The 17,281-nt window shown below is 48.6% G+C and overlaps 1 protein-coding gene across 1 annotated transcript in view; it reads left to right on the top strand.

The window, feature by feature from the left end:
* LOC125438529 (segment polarity protein dishevelled homolog DVL-3-like) overlaps positions 1-17,281 on the top strand; it is a 55,406-nt gene that overhangs the window by 17,440 nt on the left and 20,685 nt on the right. Inside the window, 1 exon segment of the mRNA XM_048506961.1 lies at positions 17,121-17,190. Coding sequence (XP_048362918.1) covers positions 17,121-17,190 — 70 coding nt within the window.

Raw genomic sequence — 17,281 nt, 5'->3', positions numbered from 1 at the left:
GTCTCCCCACCCCCACAACAAGCACACGCACACACACACGCACGCACACACTGCCTATTCCCATTTCTGTATTCTGTTAAATCTAGCTCTGGCTGGAAGAGTTCGTTCTTTGCAGGACTCAAACACAAAAAGCATTGCTGGAATTCCCAGTGTGTTGGCCGGACCCTGCTCGTACTTGGCCGCCTCCTTTGGCTGTGTGTGTTTGTGTGTGTGTGTGTGTGTTGACGTTTGCAGAGTGGCCAGTTGATTTATTTGTATTGTCCTCTTTGAAATCTGTGCCAGAATGCCTCTCTTTTCCGGGCAGAGGTGTTTTCCAAATCCAGGGCTGGAAAAGCTGCGCTGGCCCTGAAAGTTAAGCAGGCTGCTCCTGTTATGTACTTCCTCTTCTCTTGCAATGGCAGTCATTTAGATCCCTAAGCAGATACCAGCGACTGTTTGTCAGTGCGGTGTTCCTGGCAGACTGGCAGCGAATGCCGCCAGTTCTTAGCGGGAGTTCGGCTAGAACGTGCCAACAGCGTTTGCGGGTGTCAGAATGGCTTTGCCTCTGCTTCGGTTTCCTCATTTGCCCCATTGCCAGTCTGGTTCACTGGCGCCCCATTCATGTCTCTGGGCTCTGTGCACTGGCTGTGCTGGCTCTGTCTAGCTCAGAGGTGTCCGACTCTGGTGCGTCAGATGTTCATGGACTACAATTCCCATCAGCCCCTGCTGGCATGGCCAATTGGACTGATGGGAATTGTAGTCCATGAACACCAGAGTTGGACACCACCTGCGCTAGCTCTTGTCCTCTGTCTCTGAAAGAACTGGGGATGTTCTGTCCTTAAATTACTGGAGTTCTTCTGTTGCCTTTTCAGGTTCACTTGGCTTGGGTCTTTGTTTAAGCACGCCTGCGTGATGCCGTGTGAGACAGCACGGGATAGTTGTTAAGAGCAGCAGACTCCAACCCGGAGAACCAGGTCCGATTCCTCCCGACACACCAAAGTATAATTGTTTTATTAAAAGGATGTGCCAGACGATACAACGAGGAGTAAATAACACTGAGAATAAAATAGCAAAACCAGGTAGCTAATCCTAGATACTGAAAAACATTGGTGCTCTAATCCAGAGGGGACTGAATGAGGCAGAGTACAAGATAATTTCAAAGTTCAAAAGCAAGAGATGTTCAGCCAACCCCAGGCAGAGAGTCCCAAAGCAAATTGTGATCCAAACGTCTAGGGCAGGGGTCAGCAACCCATGGTTCCGGAGCCGCATGCGGCTCTTTCGTCCTCGTACTGTGGCTCCGCAGCAGCAACGGCAATGACGGCAAGTTGCACTTGGGATGCGATGAGCGCCCCTCCTTCCTTCCTCCCTCCCTCACTCCAGCGTCCTTTCCCCTCCTTCCCTCCTCTGCTGCCTGGGAAGGAGAGGAAAGGACGCGGGAGGGAGGGAGGGAGGGAGGCGCTCTCGCTGAGTCCCAAGTGCAACTTGCCATCATTGATGTTGCTGCCGCTGTCTATCCCGGCCGCTTGGCTGAAGGCAGGGCTTGGGAGGCCGGGGTGGGGGCGGGGCTTGGGGAGGCGGGGCCAAATGGCTCTTTGGGTGCTAAAGGTTGCTGACCCCTGGTCTAGGGACCAGAGATTGAGCCAAGCTGAAGAACTAGGATCAAGGATCTTTGCTTTATGCCTCATGGACTACAATTCCCATCAGTCCAATTGGCCATTCTAGCAGGGCCTGATGGGCATTGTAGTCCATGAACATCTGAAGGAGCAGCCGATAAGGAGGATCTGAAAGAACTGGAGAAAGGAAAACGTTTATAAAACATGGGCTGCCTGTGATTTCTTTTTTAATACAGCACAGTGACTTTTGCCAATAACTATTTGGGGTGGTTGGCTGCCCCCTTTTCTATTTCCTTGTGGTCACACGCTGCTATGCCCTCCCCCAGATAATTATTAACTCACACATGTTTTTAATAATGCAGTGCATTGATAGTCCTGTGCTCGGCTTGCTGCAAGCTGATCTGCTCTGGAGATGTCTCCGGGTTTGAAACGGGAGAACCGTCGGGGCTTCTCCCCCGGAGGACACTTGGGAATTGTGCTTCTGTGCAGCGTCTGGAATTCTTACGCCATGCCCAAATCAGCTATTTTCAGGACTGCTCAGTAAAAGCCGAGCTTCCGACACCGGGAAAACGGGGCTCCCTTTGTGGAGGGGATAACTTGGATCTCTTGGACTTAACAAAATGGCTGCCCGTGCCAACGCCCATTTCCGAACAAAGAGCCATCAGATTTAGCACGTAGAGCGCAGGGCTTTATTGACTTCCAATCTGGAACGGAACGGCTTTGCATTCCGTGGGTTTTGCTGGTTTCTGAGTGGCCGTTCTTAAAAGCTTCTCGGTTGCAACGATTGCCAATCCGTGCGGTGCCAAGCCTGGCCTTGTTAAAACAATGAGTCATCACCCCCCCCCTCCCCCTTCGGCAATTTGGAAGAGGGGACTAGTTCTGTTTCCCAGATTTAGCCTGAACTCGCCCACCTCATTTTTCAGCGAACGGCGAAGCTATCGCCGCCATTGTTTGATCTGCGTTAAGAGTCATTTCTGAGGACTCTCGTTCAGGTCTGGGCTGGGTGCCATTTGGAACCTCAGCACCTGGGAGAGGGAGAAGGGAGAAGTTCAGTCGGGCGGTTTTTGGCAGGATACACCGGGGACGGCAAAAGGACCGCAGACTTCAGGTTTGCTCACACTAAGGCCGGCTTGGCTCAAATGGAGCCGTGCCGGAGGAGGCCGGACAAGATCTTGGTGTCTCCGGCAAGCTGCAGGCAGAGCACCATTTCTGGAACCTCCTTGGAAGTGGCTCTGGAAATGCTTAGTGCGAGGTGTGATCCCACGGCGGAAGGCGCCTGTTAGTTAAGGCAGGAGCTCTCAGCAGTAATGCTGAACCAGAGGCTCCCCTGCGTGCTTTTGAAAGCGTGGGGTTGTGGCTAGGGTGTTCGACTAGGACAGTGATGGCGAACCTATGGCACGGGTGCCAGAGGTGGCACTCGGAGCCCTCTCTGTGGTGCCGCGCACACAGAGTTCCTCATGTGGGGGGCAGAAAATCACACACACACACCCCACACATCTAGGCTGACCTGGGCCTCTGAGCACGACATGCGCACACCACGGTGGGCAAGGAGGACTCAACGGGTGGGCCTGATGCCTGTGCTCCGGATGGCTGCTGCCCGAGCAGGGGGGCGGGGGGTGCAGAGGAGGCAGAGATGCTAGAGAGGTACAGAGTAGTGTGCATGGGACTTACCGGAGGCTAGAGCAGACTGGCCCCTGCTCAAGTGGGTGGGGCAGAAGAAGAGGGAGCCAACTGGTTTTTTCTAAACGAAAACCTCAGTATTCGGGTTAAAGTGCCTTGTTGGCACTTTGCGATAAATAAGTGGGGTTTGGGTTGCAATTTGGGCACTCGGTCTCAAAAAGGTTCGCCATCACTGGACTAGGATCTGGGAGAGCCCCCTCCCCAGCACAAAGCATCGCTAACATTGGATGAATTCCTGTTTCATTTTTCACATTAAGCACCTATGAAAGTATAGCGTCACTGAATGACAAAGTGCTTTTCATGAGCGTCTTTCGCGTGATGCAAAGACGAGCCCAAATTCTCTTTCTGGGCTCCTCTCTCAGCTCCTCAGCTCCTTCATCTGGGCCTCACGAGCCCTTTCACAAGGGTGTCATAATTCACTTTGGGGTCTCGCCAGAGGTGGGATCCAGCAGGTTCTCACAGGTTCCTGAGAGTAGGTTACTAATTATTTGTGTGTGCCGAGAGGGGGTTACTAATTGGTGATTTTTGCCTTAGTTACGCCCCTGCTCTCAGCAGTAGCGCACAGAGCTTGAAGCAGTCTAGCAGGAGGTGCACCGGCATGCGTGGCAGCCTGCGCCTGCGGGCATTTGTTCCCCGCCCAAGGACTGGAGCAGCAGCTGCGTCCTTGCCACAGCCCCGCCCAGGAATGCCCTGCCCCCAGAATGCCCGGCCACGCCCCCATCATGCCCAGCAAATTTTTGGATCCCACCACTGGGTCTCGCCATGTTTGGGTTGGGGAATAACTTGGAGATTTTGAGGGTGAAATCTGGGGAGGGAGGAGTTTGGGGAGGGGAGGGACCTCAGCGGGGCACAGGGCCATAAAATCTGCCCTCCACAGCCGCCATTTTCTCCATGGGAACTGGTCTCTGCAACCTGGAATTCTGGGAGATCTCCAGCCACCTCCTGGAGACTAGCAACTCCAGGGCCCCTTCCGCACGGGCAGAATAAGGCACTTTCAATCCACTTTCACAACTGTTTGCAAGTGGATTTGGCTATTCCGCACAGTAAAATCCAGCTGCAAAGTGGATGGAAAGTGCATTATTCTGCACGTACGGAAGGGGCCTCAGTCTCGCCCTGTGGTTTGAAAACCATTCTCTCACTTGTTTAAGTTGTACTTTTTCTCAACATTTTTGCTTCTCCTTGCTGATTCCTGACTTAAAGCAGACATGGGGTTGGGATGAATTTCCATTGCTGGGTGGAGGCAAAATGTTCTCTCCTTGGCCCCTTGCAATGTCTTTTAGAGATAAACCGGCTCCTGCGACTTCTCTTTGAGGCGGAGACCTTCTTGGTGGGTGATTTCCACCCCTACTCAGGGAGGCAGGATCTAAAACGTCACTTCCTGTTCAGGTTTGGGCTCCACACTTCCCCAGTTCTATTTCCTGCCCGAACAGGGAGTGCACGGATCCTAAGGGCTTCTTAGCTTTCCGTTTTTCTTTCTCCTCTTTTTATTCTCCTTTGTGCACTAACTTCCTCCCTTTATCTCTTCTGATCTTTTTCCTTTTCTGTGTGCAAGGAGGCTTGGGGATTTCTTCTAATTCCCTCGCCCCTCCTTTTCTTCTCTCTCCTTCCCGCCCAAGATGGCAGAGGCGGCTTCTGAGTACGTCCCCATAACGTTCAGGGCATAATTCCCTCGTAACAAAGGATGCGGCTGACAGTGTGCTGAACATTGCGGATACGTAGGGTTTTCTTTGACCTCAGTGAGATCACCCATTTGGCAGAGATGGAGCGTTTGTTGTTGTGGGTTAACGGATCCATCTTGCACATTGCGTCGTTCTTATAGCAGCCTCCAATGGGAAAGCCTAGTTAAACTTGGAGGTAAAGCACAATTCTACTTCGCAGTGCTGCGTGGAAGTTCTGTCCTCAAAGGCGCAGGGCACCTGGTTGGCCACTGTGTGAACAGACTGCTGGACTTGATGGCTCTTGATCTGATCCAGCAGGCTTTTCTTATGTTCTTATGGGTGTGTCCCCTTTTTATCCTGGTCAGAGTCATAGTGGCGTAGTGGTTAAGAGCAGGTGGATTCTAATCTGGAGAACCAGGTTTGATTCCCCACTCCTCCACCTGAGTGGCAGAGGCTTATCTGGTGAACCAGCTATGGAAATCTCAACTACAATCCCAAAAGCCCTCTGCACATGCTTAAAGCGTTAAAGTCGTATCGGTTTCTTCCATCCACCTTTCTCTGCAGCACCTGACACTGCTTTTAGGTGATCCTTTGCTCCAGCTCTCAAGGACAAGCAATGGGCTAACAATCTTTGGTATGCAGAGCAAGTCATCCCAGCTTTGGGTCCCAGCTGTTGTGTCTGGAGCAAAGTTTCTTCTGTCTTAATGCCACTTGCAAAATAGGAACCGAGGGAGAGGGAAGTGTGGGAACGGAGCAGTTCTATAAACATTGGGCCATTTTGTCTGCTGACAGCTGGGCGGCCTCCTGGTGTTTTGTTCTATTTTGGACAAGGAAGCAGTTTATTAGGGAAAAGCGGCGAGCTCGAAAACGGGATACCAGGAGAGTTAGTTGGATTCTGATGCAGGACCCCGTCAAGCTACATTCTGGCAATCAAAAGCATGCTCTACACCACGAGAGCCAGCGTGGTGTAGCGGCTAAGAGCAGATGGCCTCTAATCTGGAGAACTGGGTTTGATTCCTCACTCCTCTGCATGAGTGGCGGACTCTAATCTGGTGAGCTGGGTTCTACTGGAGGCGGAAGGACATCTTGATGGGTGGTTTCCAACCCGTACTCAGGGAGGCAGGATGTAGAATTTCGTCACTTCCTGTGTACTGGTTGGACACCCAGTAAGACCCAGTTTACTTTCCTGCCTTGGGCTAGTCACAGTTTTCTCAGAACTCTCTCGACCCCACCTGCCTCACAAGGTGTCTTTTCTGGGGAGAGCAAGGGAAATCTAAGCAGTTCTAAGTCTCCTTACAGGAGAGAAAGGAGGGGAGGTTATAAATCCAAACTCCCCTTTCTCTCCTCCTCCTGGCCAGTCCCTGGATGGACTGTCTCTGTTAGGTGACCAACTCTGTTGCCTCTGGAAGTCCACGTCACATTATCCCTTCCTGTGTCTAAAGTGCCTCGACTCAGCTGTCCTGCTGATTCAGGGTTTTTCCCCAGCCAATTTTCTGGTTTTCTTTTTAAAAGAGTTATCAATTATAAACCTACTACACCGGCAGAGGTTAGCATATTGCCGAAACCATTACATTCCTTTCTGTCTCTGTAAAAATAAATGCAATCCTGATGGCTCTGTTTGATCTCTGTGGGATCAGATAAAGAGACGCATGCATCTCCCCCATCGACCCCCACCCTTTGCTCTCGGTAGGAACTGGGTATGCGCTGCAGGGCGCATCTGAGTTCACGTCCTCATTGGCTGTGCCTAGAGCAGTGATGGCGAACCTTTTCGAGACCGAGTGCCCAAACTGCAACCCAAAACCCACTTATTTATCCCAAAGTGCCAACACGGCAATTTAACCTGAATACTGTGGCTTTCGTTTAGAAAAAATGGTCGGCTCCGAGGCTTGCGTTACTCGGGAGTAAGCTTGGTAGTAGTCGGTGGCTTTGCTTTGAAGCTACCGTGCAACTCTTCCAATGGGTGAATCATGACCGTCGGAGGGTTTACTCAGAAGCAAGCCCCATTGCCAGCAACCGAGCTTACTCCCAGGTAAAGGATCGCGCTTTAGTTCTTCGCATGAAAATCAGTGGGGTTTAACAGCACTTAACAGGGTTACCTACACTGCTTCCCCAAAACTTGGTCTTAGGTTTAATGCTAATAAATCGAGCCCAGCGGCACAGGCCAGCCTAGATGTGTGCCCCCCCCCCCGCACCCGCAACTCTGTTTGCGTGTGCCCACAGAGAGGGCTCTGAGTGCCACCTCTGGCACCTGTGCCATAGGTTCACCACCACTGGCCTAGAGCAGGGGTGTCAAACTCACGGCCCTCCAGATGTTCATGAACTACAATTCCCATCAGTCCCTCCCTACATGAGCATTGGCTTTACTGGAATGGGCTGATGGGAATTGTAGTTCATGAACATCTGGAGTGCCATAGGTTCGCCACCACTGGCCTAGAGGATTCTCTTTCCCGGATCAGGGTTCATGTCTACCTGCAGGTTCCACATTCTCCTGTTCAGTTACTCTGGCAATGGCAGAGAGCCAGGAAAAGTGGGAGCTGCACAGAAAACTGGGCTGGGAGCTCCGGGAAACAGTCAAGCATTTGATGATGGGGAGTCCCAACTTGGCCGGTTCCCTGAGAAGGGAATTCCCTTTTTTGAAAAGTGACTTTTAAAAAAGGTGTACCCAAGAGGCAGTGTGGTGTAGTGGTTAAGAGCGGCGGAGTCTAATCTGGAGAACCGGGTTCGATTCCACATTTCTCTACATGAAGCCTGCTGGGAGTCCCTCAGAACTGTCTCAGCCCGTGCGGAGGCAACAGGCACCGGCAAACCACCTCTAAATATCCCTTGCCTTGAAAACCCTACGGCCGTGGTGGTGAACCTTTGGCACTCCAGATGTTATGGACTACAACTCCCAATTGGCCATGCTGGCAGGGGCTGATGGGAAATGTAGTCCATAACATCTGGAGTGCCAAAGGTTCACCACCACTGCCCTACAGGGTTGCCATTGGTCAGCTGTGTCTTGCCTGCCCCCTCGACCACACCTGTTGATTCCTTTTTTCCTCTCCTTTAAAAAAGAGATTCTCTTTCGTTTCTGTTGGAGGAGAAATCATCAAACCCTGCTGTAACGTCAGCCCTTGAATTGCTTTCAAGGCCAGGTGATACTTTAGCACCGTGGTGGCGAACCTTTGGCACTCCAGATGTTATGGACTACAATTCCCATCAGCCCCTGCCAGCATGGCGAATTGGCCATGCTGGCAAAGGCTGATGGGAATTGTAGTCCATAACATCTGGAGTGCCAAAGGTTCGCCACCACTGCTCTAGCAGAAGGAGAGAAAGGCTTAAGAAGATGTTGCCGTCTCTGAGCACCTACAGAGTGCAATTCAGAAATTGTGCAGAGCCTCCCTTTCTGCCTCCCCCCCAACTGATTCAAGACTGACTCCAGATTTCTAAGAAGAGGGAAAGAAACAGATTGTTGACTCCACATACAAAGAGGAGTTAGACAAATTTCTCTTAACTGTCGTGCATCGCAGTCTGTAGTTTGTGCCAGTGGAGGGCAGGGCTTTGCATTCTTAATGTAATTGGGGGGTGAGGGGTAGGAAAGGCAGTTGTGAATTTCCTGTGCAGCATTATTGTTGTTATTGTTGTCGTTGTTATTTGTTGGTTTTAATACCTTCCCCTCCCCTTTCTGGGTTACCCTAAGTGACTCTTGAGGTCCCCTCCATCTCTGTGGACACTTCTGCACATGCAGAATAATGCACTTTCGATCCACTTCCACAATTGTTTGAAAGAGGATTTTGCAATTCTGCACAGTAAAATCCAACTGAAAAGTGCATTGAAAGTGGATTGAAAGCGCATTATTCTGCATGTGTGGAAGTGCCCTTAGTTTCTATGTCATCCTGGACCGGAAACAAAACAGAGCTGTAGCTGGCTATTTAAAAATGGGATCCCTTTGTGTGCCAGAGAAAGGGGGTGGGGGCAGAAGGCCATGGAGGAGGAATGAGAGGCAGAGGAATCTTCAGCGTGGTATAGTGGTTAAGAGAAGGTGGATTCTAATCTGGAGAGCCAGGTTTGATTCCCTTCACCTGAGTGGCGGAGGCTTAGCTGGTGAACCAGATGTGTTTCCGCACTCCTACATTCCTGCTGGATGACCTTGGGCTAATCACAGTTCTCTCAGGACTCTCTCAGCCCCACCCATCTCACAAGGTGTCTGTTGTGGGGAGAGGAAGGGAAAGGAGCTTGTCAGCCACCTTGAGTCTCCTTACAGGAGAGAAAGGTAGGATATAAATCCAAACTCCTCATCCTCGGTTGTCCTCCTCCTCCTCCTATTATTCTGATCTGGGTACTTCAGAGAACTGCCGCAGTCTCCTTGGCATGAGGCTGGGGGTCCGGTCGCCTGTATCTCCTTCTCCTAGGTGTGGAGTGGAAGGCGCTGCAGCCGTCTCTCTCTTTTCTCTCTTTCTCCCTCCCTCCCTGGAGCCTCCTTGCTCTCCTGCTGAGTTGAGGCTTTTCCAGGAATAAGCCGTTCTGCCAGCAAAGCACATTCCGCCGCCTGGGCTCCTACTTGGCAGGAGCGTTTGCCTGCTGTTAGACCAGACTGGACTGAGTCGCTGAGACGACTGACTCGCTTTCAAGGACTGAGTGTTAGAAGTGTCCAAACAGCTATTAGGGATGCTCTGGGGAGCTCCTTTCTCCTGCAATTGGTTGTGCGTCAGCCCCTAAGAAGGCCTCTGTGTCTGGGGAACTCCCTGGCCAGACACATTTGCATGTGATAACAATTCCCAAGAGCATGAATTAACGAACTGCTGTCTTTTCCCCCAGGAATCCAAGTGAGATATTCATCATCATGTCTTCTGTCCTGGTTAGCATCCTTGACGGGTCTGCATCAGACACCTGAAAGCCATTTACCAGGTTCTGGAGGCTCACGGTGTTTACTGGAGTGCAGAGTGATGGGTTTCAAAGGACTTGTTGCAACTTTTGTGTAATAGGGAGTGTCTTAAGTCACAATATTTAAATTAACCCGCAGAGCCAGAAAACAGGCTACTAATATATCTTCAGGGTCGCTGTAAGTTATTATTAACCTAATAGCGTTTTCAGTTTTAGAGAAAGGATTTGGTTCGCTTGTTTGCTCACCTGGTTTCCCGGAACAAGATTTATCAAAGTTGGCTCCCCCTCCCTCCCCCCCCCCGCACCTTTCGGGCAATTTAGGACATATATTTGTAAGCAAGATGGTAAAAATGTGGGTGGACATCTAGCATTGGTGATTTTGTGTCACTTGAGGTGTTGCTATCGCAGCCTAGCAGCCAAGAGAGCAGCGCGTGGTGTAGTGGTTATGAGCAGGTAGATTCTAATCTGGATAATTGGGTTTGATTCCCCACTCCTCCACCTGAGTGGCAGAGGCTTATCTGATGAACCAGATGTGTTTCCACACTCCTACATTCCTGCTGGGTGACCTTGGTATAAATCCAAACGATTCTCTTCTTCATTTGAGCCTTCAAACCCTCCTCCCCCCCCCCCCAACTTCTGCATCACATTCTGTTTCATACCTTTAAACATTGGTTCATTCACATAGACACCTTCATTAGAATTGAAAACCCTATTTGCCTTCTGGAGTTTTCTGCACATATGTTCCCATCACTGTTTAAAATGTGACAGGTGGAAAAATCCCGTCTGTGGAGTTTTTCTACAACTGGAGGGGACAGCGAGAGCCCTTGGCTTGCTCTGCGTTTTTGCCTCAGATTTCTAACCCTCCTCTTCCTCCAAATTTTTTATTAGATGTTATAGCCAGAGAGGCCTTGAAAGCCAGCTTCCTAGTTTCCAAAACCAGTTGTGGCAGTTATTTATTCATTTACTTTATTAATTGCCCGCCTTCCTCACCGAGACGATTACCCAGCGTCAGTCAAGCAGTCGGGCGAGGCATTGAGTAGACAACATAATGGGATTAGGATTACAGCAACTGGAAACCAAACATGTGCTGTGATATGTTAGCCAGGGTGGCGTCGTGGTTAAGAGTGGCCAACTCTTATCTGGAGAACCGTGTTCGATTCTCCAGTGCTCCACATGAAGCCTGCTGGGTGATCTCGTGGGGGGCAAATGTTAGCCGCTTTGAGACTCTTTAGGGTAGAGAAAAGTGGGGTATAAATACCAGCTCTTTCTTCTTCCTCTTTCTCCTCCTTTCTTTTTCCACCTTCATGTTAAATGTAGAAAACCGAATTGCATACGTATAAAAGCAACGCAGTGTGAATAGGATATGGGATACTTGGTTAGTCTACTACAAATAGGACTTAAGCGTACTGAATAGCAATTAACAATAAACAAAAAATACCACCAGTCCTTTTGCTTAAGAACACAAACACACAAACTTCGATACTTCCTGCTAATTTACTACCCTGTTTCCCTGAATATAAGACATCCCCTGAAAATAAGATGTAGTAGAGGTTTTGCTGAAGTGCGAAATATAAGGCATCCCCGAAAGTAAGACGTAGCAAAGTTTTTGTTTGGAAACATGCCCGACGAACAGAACACAGAAAAATAAGACATCCCCTGAAAATAAGACATAGCGCATCTTTGGGAGCAAAAATTAATATAAGACACTCTTATTTTCAGGGTAACACGGTAAGTGAATGGAAAAGTGAAAATAAGTGCGCTATTGTCTAAAACAGCTATGAACATATGTAAATACAGAAAGTTACAAAAATACAAGCCACTAACAATACACATATACAGAAAATGCAACTGTATACATCGGAGCAATTATAATGTGAGTTCTTTTTGTTTTGCTGTGTAATGAAACACAGATTGAATTTAAAGATACAGTCCTTTACTGCCAGCATACATGAAAGACTTTAGTGGTTGCAATAGCTGGATACCTTCTTAAGGAGTGCAGAAATATCCAGAATGAGGCATTCTGATTGTAACCACTAAGTCCTTCATGTATACTGACAGTAAAGGACTGTATCTTTAAATTCAATCTGTTTTTCATTACACAGCAAAACAAAAAGAACTCATAGGTTATAATTGTTCCTATGTATACAGTTGTATTTTCTATATATGTGTATTGTCAAAGCCTTGTATTTTTGTAACTTTCTGTATTTATGTATGTTCATAGCTGTTTTAGACAATAGTGCACTTATTTTTACTTTTCAATTCACTTAGTAAATTAGTAGTAAGTATTAAAGTTTGCGTGTTTGTTTTCCTAAGCAGCAGGACTGGTGATACTTGCTTAGTCCCCAGGAGAGTCGTGTAGGAGGAAGGTTTGTGCGCAAGTGGACACGATTAATTCTAATCAGTTTGGCATTTTCGCTCGTTCCCTTATTTATGGAGCTCGGGGCCATTCTGTTTCTTTGTTTCTTTGTCAAATGCACATGTTGCTCCTCCAGATCTACCCGCAGAGGCTCAGAACTAAATCAGCCCCCAAAAATGTATGTGGCTTTCCAGATTGGGGGGGGGGGGGTTTGCCACACCCCTGACCCCAGCGATGTGGAAGGGATAACTTGGTGGTACCAGGTGGGACCTCGGGATCTTTCAGAATTACATCTACAGACTATGAAGATCAATTCCCCTGGAGTTAATGGATGAAAAGTGTAGGACTTCTTATCTGTAAAGCAGGTCTGGCTCCCAGCTGCTTTTCTCTGACGTGCCTCTCTAAACAATAACTTAGTATCTGAGCCTCCCTTCCCGAGGGCTAGCCTTCAACCCTCGAAATCCTGCCCCTCTTGCCCTCCGCAGGCGTGGGCCCAAATGATTGGGTCTTCCTCATGTGGTTCCATCTGGCGAAGACTCATCCAGCCTAGCTCACTCAGGCTGTAGCATATGGCTTTCCGGGAGAGGGGAGGGATTGGCAGCCGGCGATCTCCCAGCTGCTATCTTCCCCCCCTTGCGCGTGAAGGCACAATCGCTCCCATTCACGGAGCGTGAGCTCTCCATAAAGGCAGTTTGAATAACCTATCTAGCGGCATCAGACAAGATAAACACGGTGCTGAGATGAGTTAAAGCAATAAAAGGATTGAGCCGGAGGTAGATCCTCTTAACCCCTCGGAAAGCGCTTTGGCAAACAGTGCTGAAGCTCAAGGGCTACTGTAAAAACCCCTCCCCACCCCCAAGTCCAGACACGAAGCCTGAGGATTTTAGCCAAGGGCACTTGAGGCCACTGGCGAAGGCAAAGGCCCCGAACCTGAAGGGCAGCAGGCAGCGAATAATTTCTCCCTGTCACCCAGACAAAGCCTAGCCATCAGGCTCTTTGTATTCACGCCCTGCCCGACCAGTGCTTGCAGGTCCCACATTCATCCCCTTCTGTTCTTGACAACTTGCAAGCTTCTTGACAAGTTCCTTCAGTTTAATTTGTCTGGGTTGTCCCGATCGCCTTTCCGCTCTCCCTCCTCCTCCGCTTTTTGTGCACGTTGGCCTCTGCTATCAGGGCTAGCTTGCTGTTTTTAGCTCCACAATTGCATGGTGCGTGCACGGCATTTTGTATTGGGGGATGCTGAGAATCTCGGCACACGTTTTTCCAAGAGCTGAATGCACGCGCAAGCGGGATTCTGGCCCTCATGGCTGTGATAACCGGCTGGAAAATGCCTCGTCTTTGCGTACATTGGTATCACTTGCGCAGGTTGCAGAAGATGGTTTACTTTAGTCAAAACTGTGATATTTACAAGAGCAGAGAGATTTCTCCACAGCTTGGAGACCTGTTTTCCAGATGTCCTTGTAACTTGGCCTTCTTTGGGTGGGGAGCATCGTTGCTCCATAGCCTGGCAATCCGAAAGGTTGGTGAGGGGCCAGATGGCTGTATGGAAGAGTCTTTCCTTGGAATACAGAACCTGGCATGTCCAGTTAAAACAGTGGTTCTCAACCTTCCTAATGCTGCAACCCTTTAATACAGTTCCTCATGTTGTGGTGACCCCCAACCCTAACATTCATCCATTTTACAGATGGAGAACACTGATGCAGAGAATCTTAGGCGACCCCTGTGAAACGGTCGTTCGACCCCCAAAGGGGTCCCGACCCACAGGTTGAGAATCACTGAGTTAAAAGATCTGGCTTGAAGGGCGTTAAAGCCAGAGACCCCAGAGACCTTCTACCGATCTGAGTAGACTTGAAGGGTCTGATTCAGTACAGCGCATCTTCACCTGAAGTTAGGACTGTACCACTAACCAACTGCAGAAAGCAAATCCCTTTCTTCGTCTGAACCAGCAAGTGAAGGTGTTGAAACAGATTTATTCTGTGGTTAACCATTCTAAAGTGAACCTTTATCTTTATCTTTATTAACCTTTAATAGGCATAGATAGATCAAGATTTACACAGTCACATTCTGCAGTCTCAAATATAGTTCAATAGCAAGAAAATAGTCCACATAACTTGATGGTTGACTTCAAGGGATTCGGATCACTTCAGATTTTTTAAAAAAGAAATAGCCAGAGCAAATGACAGTACATACCCCTGCACAGCAGTGTAAAAATACAATCTAATATAAAATTGCAGTATAAATAGATCTGTTTAGCAAGTTAAAAGCAAAATAATACAGCAATAGGTATCCTACCATGCCTAACTATTAGACAGTGTGTATCAGTTAGATTGGAGAAGATACCTATCTTTTATAAAAAGTTCTACAGTTGTTTTATGTATCATGTTTGATATTTAGAAGATTTGATTCTGTGCCAAATAATAATGAACCAATTTGGTTTAGTGTGCTGGTATTATATATATATATATATTTTAAAAACACAGTTAAAAGTAATAAAATAGGAATAAGTTAGCACTTTAAAATGGTTGTCAGGTATAGAGCTACCATACGTGTTGTATGAGCATTGTAATCTCCAAGAAGAAAACGTATGGCAACAGTAGGGTTAGACATTTTCCTCGCCACTAATAAAGCGAACCATTTCTCTCTTTTTGGGGGGTGGGGGTGGAGTGGGGACTTGATTCTTTGTCTCATTTTTTCATCTTTAAAGGAGTCTCATTCAGATTTTTGTTATGTAGTTCATCTGGACAGCCTGGTCATATCTCTGCATCTCTATCAACTGAACCTCACCAGGCTGTCCTGAAAATATCGGATGATTCCCCCTCTCCTCAGTTTTCCTTTGTGAACCATAAATAAAAAACAGACCTTGGGAAGTGGGCGAAGAGGGCTGTCGTTCCTTGTATGGACGCAAACGAGCAAATCCTCGGCTTGATCTGAGAATAAGATACAGCAAATTAGAAAACTGTTTGCAGATGGAGCTGGCTCGAGTCCACATTGGTGGGACTTTGATTTTGGAGGCTGGGAGGAGGGGAAGAAGGTTCTTGGGCCAAATTCATGAGAAGGGAAATCTTCCAAATGGACGGGCGTGGTTTGGAAGCTGCCCACATGCTGTCGTGCCTCTTTCAAACAAATATTCCAGGCCACGCTACAGATTTAAACCTGGCTTGGAGCTCGTTTCGTAATCCTGGGCCCTCTCCTTAAATCCTCTTACAGAGTTGTCGTTTTGCCAGCATTCTGAGAATGACGAGATTTTTGTTATGCGATTTTGTCGGATCTCAGAAGCTAAGGAAGGTCTGCTCTGGTTAGTATTTGGATGGGAGGCCACTGATGAAGTCCAGGGTGGCTACCCAGAAACAAGCAATGACTTAGCAGAGTATGTTTAGTTTGGTGAAGAGAAGGTTAAGAGGTGGCATGATAGCCATGTTTAGATATTTGAAGGGATGTCATGTTGGTGAGGGAGCAAGCTTGTTTTCTGCTGCTCCAGAGACTAGGACCAGGAGTCATGGCTTCAAGGTGAAGGAGAAGAGATTCCACCTAAACATCAGGAAAACCTTCCTGACAATAAGGGCTGTTCGACAGTGGAATGCACTGCCTTGGAGTGTGGTGGAGTCTCCTCCTCTGGAGGTTTTTAAACAGAGGCTGGATGGGCATCTGCCAAGGGTGCTTTGATTGGCTGTTCCTGCATTGCAGGGGATTGGACTGGATGGCCCTTGTGGTCTCTACTAACTCTATGATTCTATGGAACCACCTCTGAACATCCCTTGCTTTGAAAACCATACAGGATCACCATGACTTGACTGCGCTTTCTGCCACCAGAGGGAGGAGTAGACCCAACCGATACTGATTTTAGTCCAGTTGAAACTTGTGCTAAGTTTGGTGTGTGGACACGCTAAGCTCTCATAGTTGTGGGAATTAAGCTTTCAGTGTTAAGGAAGTTGGGCTTCTTCATTCAGCCTGGACAATTCAGGCTATCAGGATATTATTTTGCATCCTAAGTCCCTTGGACTGTACGTGCCTATTGCCCTCCCGTAATGCAAGGGTGCCCGCAGTGGTCCCCCTGCGTGCCCTTGTCCCCACCAACACCTTTCCTGGAACCCACCAACTGTTTTTAGAAAATGAACATGACCAGGTAAGGCTTCTGATTGGCCTTTGGAAATTTTACTGGCTTGCGCGTCATTGTCATCGCAACAGAAGGATCTTCCCTGTATGACCGAAGGGAAGCTGCTTCCAGCATTTTGCAGCTGGCTCTGCCTCCTTTCAGCAGCCATTTTGGCACCTCTCTAAGTCAGAATTCCACCAGTGTCCACAGATTCAAAAAGGTGTTCTCATTTTTTGCTGCCACAGGAGGTGGTGATGGCCACTAACCTGGATAGCTTTAAAAAGGGCTTGGACAGATTTATGGAGGAAAAGTCGATCTATAGCTACCAATCTTGATCCTCTTTGATCTGAGATTGCAAATGCCTTAGCAGACCAGGTGCTCGGGAGCAGCAGCAGCAGCAGAAGGCCATTGCTTTCACCTCCTGCCTGTGAGCTCCCAAAGGCACCTGGTGGGCCACTGCGAGTAGCAGAGAGCTGGACTGGATGGACTCTGGTCTGATCCAGCTGGCTTGTTCTTATGTTTTTACGGAAGCCTCCCCCTCAAAAAAAACCCCTCCATAATTCAGTTGTGTGAAAATGGAGTTTTCATGCCCTCGCCCTGCCTTGTTTGTTAAACTTTAGGTCCTTCTCTTAAGTGGGGCTTGCAGTGTGCTCCCGACTGAGGGATTGAGCAGTCTCCTTCCTTGCCTGGCTTTGGCGATTCTGCAGCACCAGGTGTCCTCTGGCTCAAGAAACACCCTCTGGGATTTTGGGGGGGAGGAGGCAAGCTATCTCCTTATGTTTTTGTCCTACTAGTAGGCTGACAGCTCTGTTATCACTTCCTTCTGGGTTGGTCTGGTATATCTTATTTCTCTCTCCCCCCCCCCTTTTATTTTGCAGAGTTGTGAAAGAAGAAATCTCAGACGACAACGCCCAGCTTCCCTGTTTCAATGGCCGGGTGGTATCTTGGGTAAGCAGGCGTCTTGGCTTGGGGCTGTTTGTGTGTCTGCGCCAGCAGCTGTGAAATCGAGTCCCTTTCTTCCTAATAATGCAACTCCCAG

This window comes from Sphaerodactylus townsendi, linkage group LG08 (assembly GCF_021028975.2).
Source record: "Sphaerodactylus townsendi isolate TG3544 linkage group LG08, MPM_Stown_v2.3, whole genome shotgun sequence".
NCBI classification, from domain to species: Eukaryota; Metazoa; Chordata; class Lepidosauria; order Squamata; family Sphaerodactylidae; genus Sphaerodactylus; species Sphaerodactylus townsendi.
Note: the sequence above shows the minus strand (reverse complement) of the source record. Positions and strands in the feature narration are given on the sequence as shown.